Source organism: Aplosporella prunicola (assembly GCF_010093885.1).
Source record: "Aplosporella prunicola CBS 121167 unplaced genomic scaffold K452scaffold_24, whole genome shotgun sequence".
NCBI lineage: Eukaryota > Fungi > Ascomycota > Dothideomycetes > Botryosphaeriales > Aplosporellaceae > Aplosporella > Aplosporella prunicola.
In genome coordinates, this window is record NW_022983552.1 from 360,453 (window position 1) to 384,129 (window position 23,677).

Consider the following 23,677-nt stretch of genomic DNA (forward strand, 5'->3'; position numbering starts at 1 on the left):
GAAGGCCGCCGCGGGATTCCCCATCTGATAAGATTTCTTGGCTTCGGGTCTTCGGGGTTTCGGGGCTTCGGGGCTTCGGAGCTTTGGTACCACCCCAACGAGTAACTCCATCATTGGAAGTGCGTTATTTTTTTAAAGTGAATTGCCCAACATCTTTGTCTGACGGGAAGGCTCCAGAAAGTAAAAGAACTTTGGTCTCCAGTTGCTTCCAAAAGCTTTCAACAGTCCCAGCCGCTATCAAATACAATATATATAGGAGTAGCCGTTTCTGATTTACCTCCATCTCCCTCAATCTACCTCCCAACACGCCCACCACTCCTCTGCTAATTCTCAGTCTCCGGAGCTACGGTACGGGGTCTTTCAATATCGAAGCTCCTACATCAAACAGTCAGTGAAGAAATGTCATCCCGTCGAACGGAAAAGAAACAGTCAAACTTACAGTCTCACCAGCCCTCGACTGCTCCCAGGATTCCTCGGGCAGGCCCTCCCGCAACTTACCCTCCTTTCTCAACGCCCAGTTTACAACAATGCGCGCATAGTTCTCAACGAACTCGATCACGCCCTCCGGTATCTCATGCGGCACCTCCTGGCCCTGGCCTCCCCAAGCCTTCTTCGTGTAATCGCTGATAATATCTCTGAACCGCGAGCCGCGAAGCCAGGCCTTCTTAGCCGTTGCCACGAGGGCATGGAACAGCGTCTCGGGTGGAATTGCGTCGTAAACGATCAACGTGGAGCCGCGCTTGTACCGATGGGACACGATGCCGGGGTGGCCTTTGAACTGATTGTGCTCGCTGAAGCACGGCTTGGTGTTCGTCCACTCCTCTATCGCGATGGTCGCGACGCGCGCTTCCCAGGGGATGCCACGCGTCCAGCCCTGCTTCTCGCGCAAGATATGAATCAAGACGTCGGAGAATGCCTGGTTCAGACGCTGCAGCTTCTTTAGTGTGATCGTGTCGGCGCGGAACCAGGCCTCGCGCGACGTGGCGTCGAGCTCAAGCGCCTCTTCGACCGTGATCCTGCCGATGCCCTTCCGCGCGCTGTCTTTGAGGTCCTTCATCAGCTTCCGGCGGCGCCGGGCGCGGGCGTTGCGGGCTACTGAGCGGGCCTCTAAGGCGATCAGGTCAATGGACTCTTTGTCAACTGGCAACTGAACGTCCTTAGGGTCCATCTTCATCTCCTCTGCGATCATGGCGCGGATCTTCTTCATCTTCTTGCGAGACCAGTTTACGTCATTCTCCTTGTCACTCGCGAAAGGATCGTAGGCGGGATACTCGTCGGGCATATCGACGCCGGCATCGCGTGCGACCTGGAAAGCCCATCCGCGACCAACAGACCTGTTGTGGGGAAAGCCGTTCTTCAGAACCGTCTTGTTGATCCTTTCGACCCTCTTCCGGAGTTGTGGGTCTATTTGGCGCAGAGCAGCGCGTTCTTCTGCCCTCTCTCGCCTGCGTTTCTCCTTCGCCAGCTCAATCTCTTCCTGCTCATATTCCTGTCCACGCTGAAGCCGCTCCTCAAACTTGCGCGCTTCTTCCTCAAGCTTCAGCTTCTTCTCTTCGTTTTTAAGGTGGCCCAAGGCAGAGAACATGTTAGTCCAGGCGTCCTCTATCTCGCGTTCATCTTCAGGCAAATCCTCAGGCTTAACACCCCTCGCATGGTGGCCCTCTGGATTCATGGCTGCGAACATGAGCTTCCAAGCTTCATCCTCCTCATGCTTGTCTTCATCGATCTCGTCTTGCTTTGGTTCCGGTCCCTTACCAGCTTTAGCGGACTGTTGGTTGCCTTCAACATTTTTGTGCTCGACTGTAAGCTGGGCGGAGTCTGCGTCCTCTCCAGCCTTCACGGAGTGCGCATCTTCGTCTTCAGACAGAACAGTTGGTCCGTCCATCAAATTATCCGCGCCATCATCATCCTCGGCATGTGACTGTAACGGGCTAAAAGGAGGAAATTTTCCATCGGCGATATCGTTCGGGTCCTCGGCATGTCGTAGACTATTAACAGTCATCCATCCTCCAAACATACCAAATGGGCCATCATCAGCCCCGGTATCTGAATATGGTGGGCTAGAAGGAGTATACCATTCCGCATTGCTGCCATCCGAGTCGAATTCTATGTCGATGTGAGGGCGTTTGCTCGATGGTGTGTCTAGATCATTGGACCCGTGGCGCTTGCCTTCATTTACGCCAGCAGTCTTTTCAGTGGCTGTCTCTCCGCCGACAGCCTCCTCGGAGCCTTTGTGATCGGAGTTCCCATGATCGGAATCTCCGTGACCAGAGCCATCGTGGTTAGAGCTATCCTCGTCGGAGCCACCATGACCGAGGCCTTCGTCGATGCGAGAACGCTTGGGAGATGGTGAGTCCAAGTCATCGAGCGCATGACGCTTGCGCTGTTCTTCGGGGCGAGCACGCTTGGGGGACGATGAGTTTAGATCATCATCAGATGCATGGCGCTTTCGTGACTCTCCAGTGGTCGTCTCTTCGGCGACATCTTCTTCAGTATCAGTCTCTATGAACCGACGCTTAGGGTGTGGTGAGTCCAGTTCATCCTCAGATGCATGCCGCTTGTGTGGTTCTTCGCGATCGGAGTCTTCCTGATCGGAGTCATCGTCGATGCAAAAACGGCGACGCAAACGCTTAGGAGATGGTGATTTCAAATCATCGGGCGCATGGCGCTTGTGCTCTTCCTTGTTGGTGGGTGTAGTAGTTGGCTCTTGGGTGTCGGTCGCATTTCCCGTGATACCATCATCGGTGTTGGTGTTTGGGGATGAAGTGGACGCGCCAGTAGCAATGCCCGAATCATCAGTGGTTGCGGTCTGTTCAGGAGACTCGGTAACCAGGTCGACAGAGTCGTCGTCGGAGTCAGCTTCCGACGATGTAGTGGACGCGTCGACAATGTTTTCGACGGTCTCTTCAGTGGTCATGGCCTCAGTGGTCAGCTCAGAGGGCTCAGTCATATTACACGTGACATCGTCGTCAGTGTTGGTGTTTATGGATGGGTTGGACGCGTCAGTAGCCACGCCGGAGACTTCAGCAATATCAGAGGCCGCAGTCTGTTCATGAGACTCGGTAACGTGGTCGACAGAATTGTTTTCGGTATCGGGTTCTGGAGATGTAGGAGATGTGTCGTTGAACATGTTGGCATTGTTAGTAGCTGTAGAGTCCTCATGAGAGTTGTTGGCACTCTCCAAGGGTTCGTGAGTGGGTGCGACAGCCGGAGGAGGGTTAGAGGCAGCGATGTCGTCCTCATCGTCGTCAAAGAGGAGGGTGGCAAGCTGCTTCTTCGAGAGCTTGGCCCGTTTGTGAGCGGGTTGCGTGGAAACATTGGTGAGATTGTCGCCGTCAGTACCGAGCTTACGCTTCTTAGTGGGAGTTGCAGACGTTTCGCTCTCCTCGTCAGCCTCGCAATCAGAGTCGCTGTTGTCGGAAGTCGCGGCATCGAAGACCTTGACCTTGACGGGAGCGGATGCGACGCGGGCCTTGCGCTTCTTCGCAGCCGCGGCCTTGTCTTGCACCCACTGTGGACGGAAGCCTAGTTCGATCGCATCGAGATCGACGAAGGTCAGAATCTCTTTGTCAGGTGGAGGAGGGAGCACCGCGCCTTTGCCTTTGTAGGCAGAGGTGTACCCCGTTCCAGAGCGCAGTTTGACCATGGTGAGCTGTGATCTGTTCGATGTTGGTTATAGAAGTTGACAATGTATGAGGTATGCTTCTTCGAAGAACGGTTGTTGGAAAAAGTTGAAGGGGACAGGTGTTTGGCGAGAAGAAAGAAACAATTATAAAGAAGCGCGGAAAAGGTTGGGGAAGCGTGTGAATGGATGTGCGGATGGCTTTATACGGAGCTAGTACTGAATAGGAAAGTGAATGTTAAAGATTGGTAACTGGGTAGCTCAAGGCCGCAACCTGCCTCGCCACTAACATGAGCAATAACATGAGCAATCAATATAAATGATAGAAGGACATGCGCGCGAGGGTGCGTATTTAATCTTGTAAGGTCCATAGTGAAGCCACAAAGCCGCATTGTGCGGCTTTAACACAACGATGCGGGGGCAGTTTGTCATCCCACCACCATGCACCAACACCAACCATCTAGAAATGTCGTGCAAAGAAATTGGATGTAGACGGTATCTAGTGGTCTCCATAGACCCTCTGAATGGGTTGTTAGGTGCCATTTTTACTGGTTTGTTTTTTGCCTCTTTGTATGCGACTTGCGGTGTGTCGACGATGTTATTCGGGTTGGCTTTGAGTTACCTACACCTAGCTCACTGTCCAATTAGCTATCCACGTTCGGAAGGAGTCATCCTTGGATGGAGGATGGAGACTTCCACAAGATTCGAAGTGCTAAAAGACCTGCCTATGTAGGTGGCGCCCGGCACGTGAGGCGTGTACACGACGTCATGTCGAGGAACTTCGTAACCGACGGGTCCGAGCTCATCAGCCTTTACGCGCCTCTTCTCCGCAGCTTCCAGCCTGCTCTCTCTCTCTTCTCTCTCGCTTCAAACCACTCCTCGCCACCACCGCAATCATGGCGTTCTTGCTCAGACGTCCCTTCACGCTTGCGTCTGCGCTGAAGCAGACGCCCAAGACTGCTTCCACTGTCCGCACATTCCACAACGCTCCGCTCAAGTCTGCGCCAGGCAGCTTCTTCACAAGCCGACCCTCGCTCGCCAACTCGAACAATGTCTTCCGGAACACCTTTCGTCGCACCTACATGCAATCCTCGCCCGCTGTCCAAACTGGTGACCTGAAACAAAGACTTATCTATGGAGCCGGCATCTTTGGCGGTACTCTTCTGGCTATCAACCTTGTCTTCAACCGTGAGGTAAGTGGCAATCCCCTCATGGCTGGGGAACCCTCCCCTCGCCCTACACTGACCTTCTTGGTTGTTAACTAACATTCTGGTTAGACCCGTGAGGATGGCGGCATGCCCACCTACGAGCGCAGCTACCTGAACGAAACCTTCATGCACACTGGTCTTGGCCTCGGTATAATTGGTATTGCGGCCCGTGCTCTGCACATGAACGGATGGAGCTACCGCCTCATGGCCGCAAACCCATGGGCTGTCCTTGGTATCGGCCTCGTCGGATCTATCGGTACTATGTACGGCGCCAGGGCCACCGCTCCCGAAAATTACGTCCAGAAGTACGCTCTGTGGGGAGCTTTCAACGTCACTCAGGCTGCTCTCCTGTCTCCTCTGCTCTTCCTGCAACCTGCTCTGCTCGCTCGTGCCGGTCTTTACACTGTTGGCATGATGGTAAGCGACCTTGTTTTCACAGTGCTACACAAAGAACTGCCACTAACACAACTCTAGGGCTCGATCGCTTTCGTCGGTGCCACTGCTAAGCAAGAGAAGTACCTCTACCTCGGCGGCCCTCTCCTTGCCGGTGTTGCCATTGTTGCCCTATCCGGTCTCGCGCCCATGGTCGTCCCCGCCACTGCCGCCCGCACGCTCATGTGGACCGAGAACATCTGGCTGTACGGCGGTCTGGCCGTCTTCGGTGGCTTCACGCTGTACGATGTCCAGAAGGTCCTGCACCACGCGCGGCTCGCCGAGCGCGGTCTGATCAAGCGTGACGCCGTCAACGAGAGCATTAGCCTCGAGCTCGACTTCATTAACATCTTCATCCGCATGGTCCAGATCCTGGGCATGCAGCAGAACAGGAGGAAATAGATGACTCGAAGCATTAGTAGGACTAGCATGAGGAGGAGCAGCATGTGGTATCAAGCGATGATACAGCCATAGCAAGACGCATGGCTTGATGACAGCAAATCATCGCGGCGGCGTTTATTGCAATTTTGTGAGCGGCATTAAAATCTCTTTTCCTTGGACGTTTTGTTTTCCGTACACCCCGCTCCATATGGCGATGAGAGCAGCAGCGAAAAGGAGAGGAGGAAGGAAAGAGTAGCAAGCATTCCTTTGACTTGAGCTCTGGGTATAATTAGGGCATCTCTTGGGCAAACAAAGCATTTTTAAGCACTACAAAAAATGTCAAACAATTCATCCACCTATCTGTTTGTATACATGCAAGTGAGAACGAACTTATGAGGATGCTGCTAGGCTTTCCGACTAACTGTGCAAGAAGTTGTTTGTCTCTTGTTGAGCTGCTACTTCAGATCTATGGGAGATATACTTATAAACGGGTGAGCGTTCATATGTACCTAAGATTCTGGGCTGAGCAACGTTTCCTTCAGTTCTAGTTTAATCAACCCTTGTCGTATCTACCTCGAGCGTTTAGAAGAATACCTTATGCATGAAGGAGATGCTGTGATGTTGCTAGGACATAGAGCAAATCATCTAACTACTCATTCACTTTTATTTCTAAGCACTCAAGCGCTCGTAAGCCTAATACCAACAATCACGACGTGCGTATTGTCTCGTTCTCACTGAAGCAACACCTCCTGTTGCTCTCCTGCTTCCCTCTGTTCTCTGCACCTCGTTCTTTGCGGTACGTCGGCGTCGCTGGAACATATTCATGTCAACACCGTCAACCCATGCACGTGTATCCATTCATCCATCCATTGATCCACATATATACTCATCTACACCCCCACCCAAACACCAAAAAGACAAATACAACCCCCATTCCACCCACACAGCCCTATCCAAGGGCGCGCGCAACAACGAGAGAGAGGAAAGCGCGCGAAAACCCGCCACAAGCGTGTGCAGCCGCCTCTTGATCCCAAACCCACCCTCACCATCCCTCCTAAACAACAATCAAATTACCGATCCTCAGCCCCTGGCTCTCAAACCACCACCGCCTACGCGCCCCCACTCCCGCCCCCCTTCGCAACAACGCCCACGTCTCCTCGCCCCCAGAAACCATAACTAGCGGAATCGGATGCGGCCGGGGCACGCCGTCGGCGAGCTCCTGCACGCGCTCCAGATGCGGCTGCACCAGCTGCCCGTGCGCCAGCCCCTCGTGCTCCGGGAACGACACCACAATGACGAGTTTCAGCGAGCCGGGCGCGGGCGCATGCGCCGGAATGTTCTGCAGCTTCTGGCTGAAGCTGCACCCGCCGCGCCGCAGCACCAGGACCTGGTGGTCGCGTGGCACGCTCGCGGGCAGCTTCGTGCCGCAATTGTCGTCGCCCATGTAGATGCTGCGCCACGGCAGGTGCGGCGTGTCTGCCACGGCGGACGCCGACGCGCTGTCTCGCGCCCAACTGCCGTCCGCACTGTTGGGCAGCGGGGCGGAGCCTGGCCCTGTGCTTAGTGCGGCTGAGAGCTGCACGCGTCGGATCCGTGGCCGTGATGCGTCATCCTTTCGTCGTGGGGGCTTCGAGGAAGGCCGGGTTAGCGGCTCGAGCGTTTCCGTGAGCATGGCTTGAAGGTTTGAGAGGAGCGAGGAGATGAGGCTAGGGTCGTTGGCTGCGAGGTTGAGGTCGATGTCGTCGGAGAGGTCGAGGATCGAGATGGTGTCGGTGTTGACAGCAAGGTCGTCGAATGTGTCGTTGTGCTCATCTTCGTAGTCGGGTTCGGAGGAGCCAGGCTTGCCCACAGGCTCCGGGATATCTAGAAATAAATCCAACATGCTAAGATCCCTCGTGCGTGTGAAGTATGGGTCCGCCGGGTTGAAACTGGTGACGATGTCTCGCGACATGAAGACCTTTTCGTCTCTCCCCAAAGCAACGTTCGACACAGCGTAGATGCGGAAAGAGTTGCCGGTCGATTCATCCATCGCTGGTACATCTTCTGGCTCGCGGACCATGCCCAATCGCAAACCACTCATTGAGTTGACCAAGACACCACCGCCGATACGCTGCAGTGAACCAGTGCTGAGCATGTTGTTGTTGGGGAGATTTGGGAACGACAGATCGAACGTCGTGCGAGCCACCATTCTTGAGCTCGTAGCATTATAAGGAATTAGCGAGGGCGGAAGAGTCCACGGGTAGTACGTGTAATTGGACGGTGACTTCAGATCTGCTACAGATATGCTAGGGTGGTCGACGTTGAATTCCACCAAGGGCGAGTCCATCGTTTCCCTGTTTGGCATCAGGTGCAACCGGGCCAGGCTCGCGGCATGGAAGATGTCAGACCTCGCCGCGGTAGCCGATATGCTAAAAGGGACGTGGGGTGGTGGGAGTGGGCACACCGAGTCGTTGATAAAGTCGAATTCCTCCTGGTCCTTGTTCTGTCTACGAGGCTTGAGGTTGTTCTTGCGACGGAGCTTGTCCGGAATGATGAGCGGGTGCCCTTCGGTGGTAAAGACCCAAGGCGCATCTATGTGGTTCAATGGGTGACCGCTGTCGAAGAGCAAGAAGAGGTACTTCGCAGTTTCCCCTAGGAAGAAGCTCTCCATACGGTCACTCAACTCACCAGTTCGGACGTCTTGCAAGCCAGCCCATCCACATTTTGTCCAGCAGCGCCGCTTGATATCCCGCAGAGTCATTTCACCGACGTGTAGGTACCATGGGTCTTTCGTGGCGCGATACAAGTACCAGCTAGACTCAATGAATTCTGGTCGTCCACCCCACCACCGAAGTCCTTGCTCGATGTTGCCAGTGGCAGTCGACCATCTCTCCGGAAGTGCCGAGTAGCGGGTCCAGAGCGCCGTATACAACAGGTGAGTTTCTATCGCCTCGTCAAGCTCTCCAGCCATAGTCAATAGTCCTGGGTAGTATGCGCTAAGACTGTCGATCCAAAAGGCCCTCATAGCACCAGTATAAAGATCAACCTGGATGTAGTGCGGATGCTGATGCATGGCACCGCGATAAATGTGCCTGCTGATGCCAGCATGAGCATCCTGCCAAGTCATAAGAAAAGCCTCGGGAGAGTCGATGCTCTCGTTTGCCGCTTCATACGGCAAACCCGAAAGAAGGATATGAGATTTGAAAGCATATTCGAAAAAGCTGTCTATACCAGCTCCAATCTGCATTACAGTTAATATTCACGAACATTATCCTTCGAAGCATGTGAGCACCTACACCAGTGTAAGGGCTGACCCATTGTCCAGTCTCGGCATCAATACCCGAACCGATCAGTCCAGAGATACTGCGCCTCGACCAGACTGCCCAAAACGCTCGTTTCGCGGCCTTTTCGAACCGATCGTCACCGGTGAGCCTACTCAGGGTCGAGAATTCCAACACCAGACTGCCAGCACCGGCACTGCACGTCTCCGTAATCTCAGGAGGCGCGTTGGATGACCGGTAGCATTGTCCGTGCTCGGAATCTGCGTTCAGTGGCGAATTGACATAGAAAGGAATCCCCGAGCGGAGGTTGACGCGCGGGTAGGGGAGACCGGTCGCCGTGTGGAATGCCGGGAGGATTCGATTGGCCAAGTCGTAAGCCAGGCGAAGCAGCTGTCCATCGTATACGAATCCACTTGGCCAAGTGATTTCCTCATTGCCATCTTCGGTAAATTTGACCTCCGGCTTGTAACCATTGATGGGAAGGTCTCCCACGGCGAACAAGTGAGCGCTTAGCAGGCCGCCAACGCCACGGATCACTGTCTCAAAGACCTGGACCTTGCTATCCAGGTCAAAGCCTCTAGCTCTTTTGCCTTCACCCCCTGGGCCTTCGGTCCCGTCTCCATAATGCTCCACTAACAGCTCTATGCCGTTCTGAAAATCCTCGAGGGGCCTTTTGCGCCCCGTGGGGTCTGGCGGAGAAGAGGCGAGGATAGCTAGGGTGGAGAGGCTGTCGATCAGGGTTAGGGAGTAGTTCCCGAGCACGTCGTTGACCTCGATGTGGGCGGGATTGGCGCGATCGCGGGTCAGAGGGGTGCAGGACAAGGGGCGAAGCTCGTCCTCGGGGAAAGCATGGCGCATGTAGTTTTCGTAGCCATGGTAGAAGATGTCGGTAGTTTCCCGTCTGCGGTAAGTCAGGTCAGCATGGCGGAGGAGAGAAGGCGGCGGGCAAGAGTAGGTATACTTGAGGTCTTCAATGGCAGCATGCGACATGCATTGCGCCAACGTCAGCCAGCCCAGCAACAAGGCGGCGATTGTGGGCGTCCGCGCCGGCCAGAAAGACAGCATACCCTCATATGGTGGCCGGCTCTGGCATGGGCCCAGCACCAAAGAGACGTTCTGGGCAAAGGCCAGCTGGAGAAGGTGGGCTGCTGGCGGCGCGAGTCATGGCACGAAATGGCCTGTTCGCCATTCGCTGGGAATTTCTGCGTCACTGCATCACTCCAGCCTCCAGCTCCAGCTCCATTTTCTCTGCCTCTGCCATCTCACCTCACCACACCCCCCGGCTGCTACTGTCATGCTCGCGCGCGCAGCTGCCCGCTATGCCGCCGGCGCCCGGCCTTTCCTCGTCTCGGCTCCCAGGCCTTCGCCGGTTGCTCTGCGCCTCGCGAGAGACAGCAGTCATCGCGCCACCAAGAAGTCCTCCAACTTCGCGTCCGGTCCTGGCGTAGTGAAGCCCAAGCCGCAGAAGCCCGCAGCTCCCTCGCCAGACGCCGCAGAGTTCAACCCTGCCGCGTCGCCGGACAAGAACACCGCCCCGCGCTCAGCACCCGGCCCTGCCGCCGCCGCAGCCGCCGCTGCTGGCGGCGCGTCCAAAACCGCGTCAGACTCCACCGACTACTCAACCTCGCAGCCAGAATTCGACAGCCCTCAATCGTCCGAGGCCAACACCACCCCCGGCGATGCGCCCGAACCTGCTCAGCCGCGCCAGCCTTTGCCCGACCTGAGGCAAGGCATTCCTTCCACCTTTGCGGCCGAATTCCTCAAGCCCACGTCTGCCGCCAAGGAGGAGGCGCCTGACCCGTCTATCAACATCACCGAAGACCCCAATGCCGAGGCTCCCGAGAGCGGCAGCGGCCGCGGTGGTGGTGGCGAGCTTCCCAAGTCCGCATACGAGACCTCGACCGACAGGCGGAGAAATATGGCGGCCAATGCCGCAATGGCCATGGCTGCAGTGACAGGTATCATTGGCTTGTTCTACCTGGGCCGCGAGTGGGAAACTGAAGAGGAGGCCAAGGCGCATGCCGACGCGCCGGCTGGTCTCACGCCGTCCGCCATGTATGCGCGCGCAAAGGCCAGGATGGGCGGCTCCATGAGCTACTACACGGACCCTGTGTCTCCCAAGCTCCTGCCGGATATGACTCCTGTCCCGCCTTACACGCTGGTTGTAAGTTTGGAGGACATGCTGATTCACAGTGAGTGGACGCGTGAGCATGGCTGGCGGTTTGCGAAGCGCCCAGGCGTCGATTACTTTATTAGGTACCTGAGTCAGTACTTCGAGCTTGTCATCTTCACCAGTTTGCCTATGAGCACCGCGGAGCCTGTTATCAGGAAACTTGACCCCTTCCGCATCGCCATGTGGTCGCTTTTCCGCGAGGCCACGCGGTATGAGAAGGGAGAGTACGTCAAGGTGAGAAACTCAGACCCCACCGCTCCGAATCCTTGTATCTAACTCTATTACCAGGATCTGTCGTGCTTGAACCGCGACCTGAGTAAGATCATCCTCGTCGATACCAAGAAGGAACACGCCAAGATGCAACCCGACAACGCCATCATTCTACCTGCCTGGACTGGTCAGAAGGGCGACAAGGGCCTCGTTGGCTTAATACCTTTCCTTGAGTACATTGCGACCATGGGTATCACCGATGTGCGCGCCGCCATCAAATCGTTCGAAGGCAAGGACATCGCCACGGAATTCGCGGCACGCGAGAGGAAGGCGCGCGAAGCCTTCCACAAGCAGCTGGAAGAGGAAAAGGCGCGCAAACCTAAGCGCTCAGGCATGTCATTCCTGACTGGTGCGCTGGGCATGAAGCCGGTGCCGGGTCAGGGTGGACTCGTCGTCGGCGAGGAGTCAGTAGCCGAGGGCTTTGAGAAGGGCAAGATGCTCAGCGACCAGATGCGCGAGCGCGGCCTGAAGCAGTACGAGTTCATGGAGAAGGAGATCCGTGAGAACGGTGAGAAGTGGCTCAAGGAAATGGCCGAGGAGGAGAAGAAGCTCCAGGAAGAGTCGATGAAGAGCATGAAGTCGGGCTTCTTCAGCATGTTCAGCGGCCCCAAGCCCGAGGGCCAGTAAGCGCGCGAGTGCGAGGATTGCAAACATGCATCCATGTCCCACCGCAACCAAGCGTCCATATGTAATTCCCTTGCCCGGGTGTCGCGAGCTCAGTCAGGATGTGTTCACCAAAAAGTCAAATGACGGCGATGTTCCTTTTTCTTTCTTTCTATTTTTTCTCTTCCTTTTGTTGATTTTCTCGCTGATGCATCGCACGGCGGAGTTCTGCGCGCTGCTGGGTTAGTGGCTGGATTGGCGGATGAGGGCGGATGTCAATTGGCTGTACATTGACGACGAATTGGCCTCGATTTTGTATCATCCCTGTATTATCTCTTCTCTCTATACGTACATGAGAAATAAAAAATCTGACGAGTCAACTGCACTGAGGCAGGCAAGTGAGTGATTGAGGCGCGGTTGGGTCCGTCTGACGGTGGGCTTAACGTGTTTTCATACAGCTGTCGGGTTGAATATCGGTCTGACTTGAGTTTCATTTCAGTTTCTGTCGGCCAATTTTTGGGGTTTGCTGCAGGGCCGAGCACGTCCACAGCTGCACGTTGAGAGTTGACACATTTGGATCCAAGTCTCAGATGCTCTTTAATGCATGTAAGCACAGTCAAAGGCGTTTTCATGGGCGTCGATAGGATTGTTTTAAACCTTTGTATTATACGGCGCTCTTGTCTCTATGGACGAAACATGGCGTCCGCCCCGTGTGCGAACACCTTTGTGAACACATGGAGAGGAGTACCACACGTGAGTGCAGCTGTCTTACCGTAGGGCTGGGCATGTTGCAAGCACGGACGGCAGCTGGGTTGTGCCGGGTGTATGGATGGGTCAGCGTCAGTATGGTATGCGGTAGGCATAGGTAGGTATGACGCCTTTCAGCCTTGCCTGCCTTGTACAGTATGTGATGAGAGCGGGTTCCAGGCTCTTGCACGTATGGCTGACGGGGGCGTTTTGATTTCCCAGCTAGGCAGGAGTGATGACGGCGGGCATCATTGGCCAGGTGGGAGACCGGATGGCGGTGTTTGTTTCCATGCGCTTGGCGTTTGGTTGGAATGCAGGGCGTAAGCGATTCAAGACGGGGTGCCTTGGGTAAGGATGATCACCGGGCGCGGTGGAAGGCGGCGGACGGCACCTGCCCGGTGGCCCGGCCGGCATCCAAAGCAGCTTAGCGCGAGTTAGCTAAGCAGGTCACCGCCCTCGCCCCCGAACGCACGCAGAAAGATACACCTCCACGATACAGGTGACATTACCGTAAATCCCTCTGGATTCCATCGCCAACATGGGTAGAGTAAGCCGCGGACCATTCTCGACCATCTGTTGGTGCTTTGAGCTGACCTCCTAGCATGCTAATCCAGACATAAGGCGTGCGTTCCAGGAATTCACCGACGAGACCACCCCCTCCAAAGTACGTATTCTCCAATCCCGCGTCGCTCGCCGGCCTTTCGCGCTGACCCACGCCCAGTGTGCTAAAGTCCGCTGCCTCCACTGCGGCTTCACCCGCGCCAAAAACACGACGCGCCAGATTGAACACCTGCAGAGCTGCCAGGCCTACCTTCAGTCGCCCGACGCCAGCGCGCATTTGCAGCAAACGCCTCAAAATGTCGCCGGTACTGTCGACCCGGCGTCCATGGCCCAGGACGCGACGCCCTCGCGTGGCATCCTAAATGGCACCCACCCAAACCCCAACCTACAAGTCCACCGTCGCGGACCCAACACCAACAAGCGCACCCGTGATGGTCAGCTCATTGCGCCGCACCCGGGCCCGCCGCCCCAGCCCCATCCTTCGCTCGCTGCACACCTGCTCGCGCGCTTCAGCAGCCCTTTCGCCCAGGCTACCCAGCAGCCCTTCCTGTCGCACGCAGGTTGCGGTACTCTGAGCGCGTCGGCTTTGAGCCAGTGGCTCATCCAAGACGCCCACTATGCGCGGGGCTACATTAGATTCATCGGCAACATACTTTCCAAGATCCGCCTGCCCGTTGTGCCTAACAGCCAGTTCCACCAGACGTACCGCATCATGGATCTGCTGATCAGCGCGCTGAACAATATCAGGAGAGAGATGACCTTCTTCGAGATCACGGCTACAAAGTTTGGACTCCAGATGACGGACGAGCCGCCGAACCAGATCACGCGAGCATACTTGGACCTTTTCGTCAGTTCCACGAGCTCTGGCGCGAGCCTGCTGGAAGGCATGGTCGTGCTCTGGGCGACTGAGCACGTAGGTCTGCCCAAATGCTACTCAGGGAATAGCTAACACCGCAAACAGTGCTACCGCGCAGCGTGGCAGTATGCTGCCTCTTTCACGCCGACGCTCTCTACTCCCAGCACCGACGCCCACATTGTCGCCCTGCACCAGCAGCTCATCCCGAACTGGACTTCGCCGCCCTTCTCCAAATTCGTTGACGCGTGCCGCGTGCTCGTCGACGAGCTCGCCAACACGACGACGTCGCCCAACGGCAAGGAAGAGATGCAGCGCTGCGAGCAGCTCTTCGAGCACGTTTGCTGGCTCGAGGAGCGTTTCTGGCCCGACGTCGACGGCATGGGCGAGGAAGACGAGACGGCGCGCCTGGCCAACGCTCCTGGAGGGCACTCGTCGGTCCATGGGCACGCACACTCGCACTCGCACGGCCACAGCATGAGCATGAGCGCTGGTCCAGGAGGCCCCTTCTCGACGCCCAACCCCAGCACCGCTGCCCACACCAACCCGCAGTATGGTGCCAACGGCGTCGGCGTGCCGGGCCCGAGCCAACAATCACCGAACCTTGGCGGCTTGGACACGCCGACCCGCGAGTCGCCGGCCGCCAGCTTCAGCGTTGGTGGCGCGCTCAACGGCATCGCGGAGGCTGCAGCGGCCAATGCGAGCGGGGCCGGGGGCGCGGGGTCGTGACTAGCCGTCGAGGGCATGAGAGAGGACATGCGTCGGTTGCGTGAGGCGGCACTCAAGCGCGCACGCACGGTCAAAGACGAGCTGGACGTCGAGTTCGAAAAGGCCATGGGTAAGGCGGATGAGAGTGACGTTGATGAAGACGGCACAGAAGGCGACATTTCAAAAGTCGATATGGGCACTGTCGTCTAACGATTGAGAAACGCGATGTGTCGTATCGCGACGGCGGGAACGCAAAACTAACTGGCGTGGGCGGTGGAGCGACGCCACGATGGCGTCTGCGTTTGGGATGCGAGCTGTTTACTGGCTGGCTAAATGGTGCGCAAGGGCGGACTGGGATATTGGCAGGTGTTCGTGGTGTTACTGTCTCTGGTTTTGTTTCTCCCTCGGTTTGGAGGGTTCTTTTTCTCCTCTTTCCTCTTTTGTCTTTCCTTGCTTGCTTCCATTTTCTTTTTCTTTTCATGTCTTTCTTCTCCTATCTCCCCCCTCCCCTTTCCTGTCTATTCCTTATCTCACGGCCACATCTTTTCCGACCTTCCGCTTGAGTATGTACGCAAGCAACCAGGTTTGTTGGTCTTTTGCTTGCTATTACCGTGGCCATGGTCATTGTCATGTCTTTATTGTCATTTAGGTGCTCGGCTGGGTGGCAAGGGGCCGGACGACGGGGGATGGCTTGTATAGGTAGTCGACCTGTCCGTTCGGAGCACCTATCTGCACGTACGTACGCCATCATGACATCAACGCTTTTCTTCTCTCCCCTTGCGCGCCTCGCTCTGTGCGTCGTCCTTTTGTTCGACTGTTTGTTCGGGGTGCGTGTGTACGATAGGCTCGAGCGCGGTCGAGCATTACGCGTGCCTGAGGATTTATGTGCTGGGAAACGACAGCGCGAAAGGTAAAGAGGATCCAGAAAGTGGAAAGAAAGAAGAATGAAGGACAGGAAGAGCAGAGAGCAAAGACTACCCACCTGCCCTGCCGCCACGCTATCCCATGCCCAGGCGCCCCGCTATTGCTTAGCTGCGCAGGGCAGGTCGTCGAGTCGTAGCCTGGTCGCGTGGGCGCATGGGAGTGGCTGCACGTGCTGCCCCGCCTTGCCCGCGCCCTCGAAAGTGAAAGCCAGCAACAGCGACAGCAACAAAGCGGGCGCGCATAATACCTAGCTCGCTGAAAGCAGAACGGCGGGCAAGAAAGGGGACGTGGGCAGGCGCGCGGGCGTCGGGTAGGTAGGTAGGTACAGTTGAAGGTACCTAGATACTGTGCTACGTACTTGTTCACAAGCCAGTACGAGCGAATAGTCTATCCACCAGTCAGACCAGTATTTAGACAGAGTTTCTGGCGCTGCCTCTTTGAGCTTGTTAGGTTGTTTGGTAGTAAGTAGCGCCATTCGTTCGTCACTGGGATCAAGCAAGCAATCAAGCAACCAAGCAACCAAGGAAGGCAGCAAAGCTCACGCCGCCGGCAGCATCCTTCGCAGCACGCACGCACGCAGCGCCCAGCCTTCTAAAAGCTCCACACGCGCGCGCGCTTCCTTCATTCTCAGGTCGCATGCCCATGCCATACCACCCCGTTTCCCCTATATCATAGGCACCTAGGTAGGAATACCGGCCTTGGCAGATCCTTCGCCGCTCTTTAGTGCGCCTAGTCGCGCGCGCGCTGCAACGTCACGGCTCATGCACCAGGCGTTCGCGCCGTGTATCGTATGTCGTATGTCGTACTGCTGCTGCTGCTGCTACTACTACTCCAGGTGTCTAGGTGGGCTGCAGCTAAGGGGGGGCATGCATCAATTTCGGGCGGCGCTGCGCGGCCAGCCACACCACGCGAAACGATGGCACTATTAACGGCCGGCTACTCTACTACCCACATAGGGGACTGGCGGGAGCGTGGCTTGCAGCGGCCAGCGTACATATTAAGGGATAGGGGACCTCTCCAGCACCGTAGCTTGGTAGGGTGTCTAGAATGCCGGCCGGCCGGCCGCTTGTCTCGCGCGCCCCGGAAGTGCTGGCGGTGGTGGCGGCGCCACCGGCCCGCGCGCGCGCGCCGGTTATCTCGCGCTGGCTTGCCTGATGCGCCGTAGGGCGGGCGCGTGGGGGGTACTACGTAGAACTGCCGAGGTGCTTGTTGACTGCCGGTGGCTAGGTAGAGATATATGCAAGTGCCGTGCCTACCTAGGGAGGCAACGGGTGGCCGTTGGGCAAGACGGTGCAGCGGTGCGGCGTTGTGGCTTGCCTGTGTGCGTGCGCGCGGGTGCGCGGGTGTGCGGGTGCGTGGGCGAGACTGTTTGCACGCGTGCTGGCGCGCGCACGGAAGAGAAATGGCTGCGTAGGTAGGTACTGTATGGCATGGCATGTCATCTCGGAGGCAGCGGGAGGAGGGGAGGGGTTGATTGATTGATTGGAAGTAGGAAGTACGCAGGCAGGAAACGTCAAGGTGCCTGCCCGGGAATGAGGAGATGAAGTGGATGTGGAAGTGAACGTTAAAGTGAGGGGGCAGGCTAGAGCTAGGCTGCGGGTGCGTAGTGAGACATCTTACCTTAGTGCGCGGTAACTATGTAGTAGCCCACTTTACCCTGCGCTGTACCCACCTTGGTAGGTACGTACCTGGGCAGCAAGCAAGAGACAGAGAGAAAGAGAGAAAGCGGGCGAGGTGGGTCTGTCTCCGTCCTCTTCAGCAAGAGCAGCAGCACATCCAACCCCAATTCCCCCCCCCCCCCCCCCCCCCCCCCCCCCCCCACGGTCCACGGAAGACAAAAAAGTGGACACCAGGCATAGCAGCCAGCACACTCAATACCACAATACGGGCAATAATGTGGATACAAAGACCTACCACCTACCACGAAGGGGCATCATATTGTAGGTGATATGCCGAGCCGAGACGCCGGCAGCCTAACGGTACAGCCAGCCAGTCCCGCCGCGGAGGACGGTGTGGGCCGGGGGGACAGTGCGTACTGCGTCCGGCGTACTGTACCTAGGCTGAGATAGCCTGGGTGCTGTGCCTGTCAGTGTCCGGCCGCAGTCGGATATACACGTTCCTGGCCGGAGATCAGGTGGGAGATGGGCGGGTGGGGGCCACGGCGCGGCGTGGTGCGGCGCGTACGACTGCTCGGTGGGAGAGTGGAGTGGAGGTTCTGGGCTGCGAGTAGTGAATGAGGGCCTACCTAGTGAGCGAGTGAGTGAAGGAGAGGTTGTGTCCGGCAAGCTCTCTGCTTCTGCTCGTGAGGTAGACAGACAGCAGAGCGTGCATTCCATGTCCTTCCCCTTGCCCGCTCGATGGAATTTCTGCTCGCTGAACTGCCTGCCCACCCGCCGCCGCCGCAGCCAGGGCACCGGGCTCTACCTGCCTAGGCTGCGCCGCGAGTGCGTGATGCTCAACGGGGTGGCGGCGCAGGCACAGGCGCAGGCGCGGCGCGTGTGGTGCAGCAACAGCATCGTAGCATTGTAGCAGCAGCAGAAGGCGTACAGCCACAGCCACAGCATCGCTCGCGAGCTCGATTCGCAGCCGACGGCGATAGGGCAGACAGGCAGGCTTGCGTCGGGGATGACGGACGGACGGCCCTGGCCAGCCGGGCATGTCGCTCGCGAGCGAATGAGCCGAGCGAGCGAGATGGTGCGCGACTGCCCTGGCTGGCTGGCTGGCAACGCGCGCAAGCGCGGTGCGCGGCTTCGGCTCCGGCACAGCACAGTCACGGACGGCCATCATAAAGGCCCAGGGCAGCAATATCGGCGGCGGCGACTCGTGAAGGGATGGATGGATAAAAAAGCACGGACGGGCATGATGGCATGTAGGGACGGGCGCGAAAGAGTTGGCACGGATGGGTCATCAGTAGTAAGTTAGTTTCTTGGCCGCCGCCGTCGCTGGGAAAATGATGGGACGTGGGTTGGTTGGATGATGGGCATGCAAGATGGGCGCCACCACCACGTCCGACTCCTCTTTCGGGCGCGGGTGGAAAGTGGGCTTGTGGGCGGTGGCTGAGACAGAAATAGCCCAGGGGGGGCGAGGAAGAGGGGGTTGCCAACGTGGGATGGCGCTGCACTGCTGGCTGCGACCGACCGGGCCCCGCCCTCGTGGAGTCGTACGGCCTTATGGATAGGGTAGGGTAGGGTGGGTTTGGCGGGTGGTATTATCGCCGCTGGTTCAAAGGTCTAATCATAGTAGTGTAGGGCTGTGCTTTGGCTTTCTGCCGCCGCCGCTGCTGCTGTTGCTGCTCGTGTTTCTGCTGCTCTCGTACGGCGAAACGGCATCGCCGTCGCTTATGATACTACGACTTATGCTATTGTTTGCGCGAAACGCGCGATTGGATTGACGAACTTGGGAGCGGCGGTTTCGCGCGGGAGCACGGGTAATAGCGGCGGCGGTGATATGTCTGCTGTCTGTCTACGGAGGTGTAGGTAGTACCTTGGTCTCCATCTCCCACTCACGCCATATCCTCCTCCACCGTGGCGCTAAAATCAGGAGCGAAAGGCAAAAAAACAGGCGAAATCCGGTGCGAGTTGATGAGGGCTCCTCTCGCATCCTCAGCAATTTCCTCGGTGTCGAGGCTTGCCTGCAAGCGGGCGAGCTACTGCAGGTACGCGGGGCGTCCAGGGCTTAGATTGGACGGAGCGAGCGTGGCCCGCGCGCCGCCAGTGTCGCCGCCGCTCGTATTAGCCCGCTAGCCTAGCCACTCGTCTCAAGCGCAATGGTGATGCCTATTAGTATTACTGCTGCCCGCCGCTTGCTCTGTCCTTCTCTCACACTTCAATCCACCTCTCAACTCCTGTCTTGTCTGCAGTGTCCGTTCAGAAGCTCACGTTAGCTTCTAGCCATTCTTTATCAAACCCTGCTTGCTTTGGATTTACTCCAGTCGCTCTCTTCCTAGACTCTCAACCGTCTTTCCCGCGCTATCACCGCAACCATGTACAACAACAAGGACGTTTCCGTCGCGGCTCTGCTCGCCGCTGGCATGGCCACTGTCGTCTCTGCCCAGTCCGGCAATGCCATCTACTGGCCCGGTCTCAACAACGTAAGCACCCCTGTCCTGCCCTGCGCAAGAACCACCCACCATGATCGTCATCACGTGCGAATGCAACCGCAACAACAACACCAAACTAACCCTCCATCCAGATCGTTCCCGCTGGCGAGCGCTACGACATTGGCTGGGACTCCACCAAGCCCTACTCCGGCGGCACCGTCACCCTGGTCCTGCTCAAGGGTCCCTCGACCAACGTCGTCCCCATCCAGACCATTGTCGCCAACACCGCCAACAACGGTGTCTTCTCGTGGCTCCCCGGCGCGGACCTTGAGGACTCTTGCGGCGGCACCGGCTACGGCCTGAAGATCATCATGGACGGCCACACCCTCGCCGACGGCTCCACCGACTTCCAGTACTCGACCCAGTTCGGTATCTCCAACCCCAAGAACCGCAACTGCCCCGGCGACGAGAAGAGCTCCACCTCCACCTCCGCCGCCGCCACTTCCCAGGCTGCCACTTCCGAGGCTGCTGCCGCCACCTCCGAGGCCGCTGAGGCTACCTCCGAGGAGGCTTCCGCCACCACGGCCGCCCCCGTCGAGGCCAAGAACGTCGAGCCCACCGCCGCCGCCAACACCACCCCGGCCTTCGCTGCCGTCACCCCCGCCGCCAACTCCTCCAACGCCGTCGTCACCGAGGTCGTCTACGAGTACACCACCTTCTGCCCGTACGCCACCAGCCTGACCATGGGCGGCAAGACCTACACCGTCAGCGCCTCCCAGACCCTGACCGTCACCGACTGCGGCTCCAGCGGCTGCACCATCACCCGCACCAACAGCCCCGCTGCCCCCACTGGTATCTCCCTTAACCAGCCCAAGCACGGCTTCAACGGCACCATCCCCGCCTACAACCAGCCCAAGGTTGGCTCCGGCAACGGCGCTTCCCAGGGTGGCTTCTCCGGTGCCTCCTCCGGCTCTGGCTCCAGCTCCGGCTCCGGCTCCGGCTCCGGCGCTCCTGGCGCTGGTGCTGGTGCTGGTGCTGGCTCCGGCTCCGGCTCCAACCTTGCTGCCACCCCCGTCGGCACCCCCGTCGCTACCCCCATGTCCACCCCCTGGACTGGTGCTGCCTCCGGCCTCAAGGCCTCCGGTGCTTTCGCTGGTGCGCTGGTTGCCGCTGCTGCTTTCTTCGCCCTGTAAATGGGAGATGATTTGAACGGCGTCACGTGTGGGAAGGATCACGGTGGTGCGGTGTTGGATCGTGGGATTAGATACCCGTATTGAAACTTCTACCTTCGAACCTTGTTGTTTGTTTGGCCTTTTTACTTTCCATTTTTTATACTTCTTGGGCTTGGTCGTCATTCTGGTCGCCAGCCTCTTTGTCGGCACGTCTACATAGGCCGACTCTTTTATTTCTTTTGTTTTCTGTTGTTGTCGTTGTTCTTCTCTTGGCTGGTTGAGAGAATACCTAGATATCTAGATACCTGTCCCGGCTCGGGTTACGAACGATTATACAATCGAAGGAGAGCTGCGTAGATGGCTTATGACTGATTGATAATATTTATTGCTTGGCTGCTTTCGCGTTGTAAATGTGAGGTTTGTGGAATGAGGTGTGAAATTGAGGTGTGTGAGCTATATGAATACGAATTGAGGTCAGTGAGATGTATGAATCAGGGTGTTTGAAAGCAAGACATACGGAATTGGATGAAGTGATGTGAGTCCTGTGGCGTTTGTGAGATTTCCGAACCGGCTGTCCTTGCGCAGTACGCGTCATCTTTCGGTGGGTTGCAGAGGGTATGCATGTTCTGTGTGTGCGGGGTCTTGGGCGTGAGTAGACTGCTTACCTACCTATCGGCTTGCCACTCACCTACTCTGGACTGATCTTGGATTATTCTTTGAATAGCTGAACTGCACAGTTGTACAGCAGACATGCGAAAGTAGGTGACAGGATGCCGTAATGAGGATATATGGAGAGTGTGAGGTTGGGGAGGTAAAGCGAGAGGGGCGAAATGACATCCCGAGAGGTACGGATACCACAAGCAAAGCCTCGATCACAAGCGCGAGATGAGGTATACATCGGCGACGTCAATGATGATGAGATCCTCGACAGCGTGCAAGGAATCGACGATGCGACTGAGGAGGTTTTTAAGAGGTTGATCAAGGTGGAGCGAGAGAGGTGAGAAAAAGAGGTGAGAAAATAAATGTGATAGGACAGTGTTGAAGTGAGGATGATAAGACAAAGATGAAGTGAGGGATGGAAAGACGAAGATGAGGTGAGAGAGGATGAAAAGACCAAGATGAAGTGAACTGCATAAGTAGTTTTCTTGAATGTGAGTGTCCGAGGTGAGCAAGTTGAGCGAGAAAGAGGCAGCAAAACCGGTAGATGGTGAGGTGAAGTTAGATGTAGTGGGTGGAAGGTGCAGAACGCGGTTGCCTGTTTGCACCTGCCTTTGACGCGGCGTGCGCGTGCCTTGGGCAAGAACGCTCTTGTTGTTTGCCTTCTTATCCAGAAACCATCTACATCCGAATCCCCACTCTATACAATCTGGCTGCTGAGAACGAACTAGACGATGAATTCCACCTACAGCGACAACAGCGGTCGATGCATGCTCTCAGACAATATCTAACAGTTCTTTTCCCATCCAGACCGTACAGCACCCCGTGGTCGCACGGGGAAGACTGAGATCCAACAACTGCGACTACTTCAGCTAACTGCAACTAATATAGTGTAGCGCAGCAGGCCGTTAGGGACCGGCAACGACCATCGGGCGCCACTGAGACCGACTGGGCGGCACATTTATTTCCTGGAGCCGTAGGATGCCGCACTGCGGACCGGCGTTTAAGCACTACGCCATTACGCTTTGAAAGCTCCCGGATGATGGTGTCATCGCACAACTAGTTGAGCGCGACGGAAGCAGTCGTATGTGGCTGAAGTCGGCCTAGAGCTCTCCTCGCTCGGCGCCAACGCGCGCGACGCCAACACGCGCGGATGCAGACGCCACAAGATCGCTATCGTTGGTGCGGAATCCAGCAATGCATGATCCAAGGCAAGCAGAGATGGACGGTTGCAAATGAAAACAAAAGAGACAATGATTAGAAACAGCTCCGGGCCGGGATAGCCGTAGCCGTGGCAAGGGAAGAGGTGAGGCGGCTCCGGGTCGGCAGGGCGCGGATGGCGGTCCGTTCTTTGCACCCCTCCAGGCACGCCAGGGTCCGCTGACCATTCTTGAGCTCCAGGGCTTTTACTCAAATGTCCCTTGCTTTTATCACCGCGTCTTAAACCCGTTGCCCCGCTTTTGCAATACAAGTCCAAGGATTTGTGTACCTGGGGCATGGACATATGAGGAGGTAAGCTGCAATGCAGACGGACAAAGATCGCCATATTGCGAGCATTCACACTCACGCGCCAAAGACCACTTTCCATATTGCTGGGACAATGGGTGGATAGTGAGTGGAGACGAGAACGGCGATGAACAACTCCACCCACCAACTTACCTACCAGCGTAGTCTTCCACGAGGCTTTCCCTCTCATACCCACGCTCAGGGTCATTCTCCCATTCCTCCGGTAGCGCACACGACCCAGTCCGCCTGCCGAGCCGTCCTCTCTTGCTGGCGCGCGCACGTCTCCGGGTTGTTGCGCCGATCCTCATACCTGCTTGTCTGCCCGTCCGCCTGTCTACATGCCGAATACCGCTGATCTTATGTCGATATTCTGTCGTAACGAGAGAGCACGTCCACAAACTGCAATCTTCGGCGCAACGTCCGTGCTATATTGGTTGGGCGCGCTGCTAGCACGTGGGCACCGCGTGCACGAGCAAGCGAGCAGGAACATACGTAGTAGAGCAGGACAGAGCAAACAGGCGGGCTTGAGACGGGGGATGGCGGTTCGGAGTCGGAGTGTTT

The 23,677-nt window shown here is 57.0% G+C and overlaps 8 protein-coding genes across 8 annotated transcripts; 6 read left to right on the top strand and 2 right to left on the bottom strand.

The window, feature by feature from the left end:
• Window positions 1-330: 330 nt before the first annotated feature.
• On the bottom strand, window positions 331-3,776 carry K452DRAFT_91876 (uncharacterized protein). Its single transcript, XM_033547313.1, has one exon. It carries the CDS (start codon window positions 3,644-3,646, stop codon window positions 389-391), a length of 3,258 nt encoding a protein of 1,085 aa, XP_033394035.1. The 5' UTR covers window positions 3,647-3,776; the 3' UTR covers window positions 331-388.
• A 696-nt stretch (window positions 3,777-4,472) lies between these two features.
• K452DRAFT_277417 (uncharacterized protein) lies at window positions 4,473-6,001 on the top strand. Its single transcript, XM_033539323.1, has 3 exons — window positions 4,473-4,815; window positions 4,900-5,247; window positions 5,305-6,001. The coding sequence occupies exons 1-3, from the start codon at window positions 4,519-4,521 to the stop codon at window positions 5,662-5,664; spliced, it is 1,005 nt and encodes a 334-aa protein (XP_033394036.1). The 5' UTR covers window positions 4,473-4,518; the 3' UTR covers window positions 5,665-6,001.
• A 487-nt stretch (window positions 6,002-6,488) lies between these two features.
• On the bottom strand, window positions 6,489-10,000 carry K452DRAFT_256522 (glycoside hydrolase family 47 protein). Its single transcript, XM_033538403.1, has 3 exons — window positions 9,865-10,000; window positions 8,919-9,804; window positions 6,489-8,863 (listed from the first exon to the last, which is right to left on the bottom strand). The coding sequence occupies exons 1-3, from the start codon at window positions 9,966-9,968 to the stop codon at window positions 6,698-6,700; spliced, it is 3,156 nt and encodes a 1,051-aa protein (XP_033394037.1). The 5' UTR covers window positions 9,969-10,000; the 3' UTR covers window positions 6,489-6,697.
• Window positions 10,001-10,149: 149 nt separating this feature from the next.
• On the top strand, window positions 10,150-12,327 carry K452DRAFT_277423 (uncharacterized protein). The gene is made up of 2 exons (XM_033539324.1): window positions 10,150-11,310; window positions 11,365-12,327. The coding sequence occupies exons 1-2, from the start codon at window positions 10,198-10,200 to the stop codon at window positions 11,971-11,973; spliced, it is 1,722 nt and encodes a 573-aa protein (XP_033394038.1). The 5' UTR covers window positions 10,150-10,197; the 3' UTR covers window positions 11,974-12,327.
• Window positions 12,328-13,196: 869 nt separating this feature from the next.
• K452DRAFT_353185 (uncharacterized protein) lies at window positions 13,197-14,839 on the top strand (the record flags this gene model as incomplete). The annotated part of the gene is made up of 5 exons (XM_033545811.1): window positions 13,197-13,243; window positions 13,298-13,360; window positions 13,418-14,170; window positions 14,219-14,544; window positions 14,587-14,839. Exons 1-5 carry the CDS (start codon window positions 13,235-13,237, stop codon window positions 14,837-14,839), a joined length of 1,404 nt encoding a protein of 467 aa, XP_033394039.1. The 5' UTR covers window positions 13,197-13,234.
• Window positions 14,840-16,465: 1,626 nt separating this feature from the next.
• On the top strand, window positions 16,466-17,003 carry K452DRAFT_91942 (uncharacterized protein). The gene has a single exon (XM_033547314.1). The coding sequence runs from the start codon at window positions 16,533-16,535 to the stop codon at window positions 16,905-16,907; it is 375 nt and encodes a 124-aa protein (XP_033394040.1). The 5' UTR covers window positions 16,466-16,532; the 3' UTR covers window positions 16,908-17,003.
• A 2,539-nt stretch (window positions 17,004-19,542) lies between these two features.
• K452DRAFT_361394 (uncharacterized protein) lies at window positions 19,543-21,350 on the top strand. Its single transcript, XM_033546420.1, has 2 exons — window positions 19,543-19,832; window positions 19,934-21,350. Exons 1-2 carry the CDS (start codon window positions 19,725-19,727, stop codon window positions 20,972-20,974), a joined length of 1,149 nt encoding a protein of 382 aa, XP_033394041.1. The 5' UTR covers window positions 19,543-19,724; the 3' UTR covers window positions 20,975-21,350.
• A 393-nt stretch (window positions 21,351-21,743) lies between these two features.
• On the top strand, window positions 21,744-22,103 carry K452DRAFT_290915 (uncharacterized protein). Its single transcript, XM_033541080.1, has one exon. It carries the CDS (start codon window positions 21,784-21,786, stop codon window positions 21,952-21,954), a length of 171 nt encoding a protein of 56 aa, XP_033394042.1. The 5' UTR covers window positions 21,744-21,783; the 3' UTR covers window positions 21,955-22,103.
• Window positions 22,104-23,677: the final 1,574 nt, after the last annotated feature.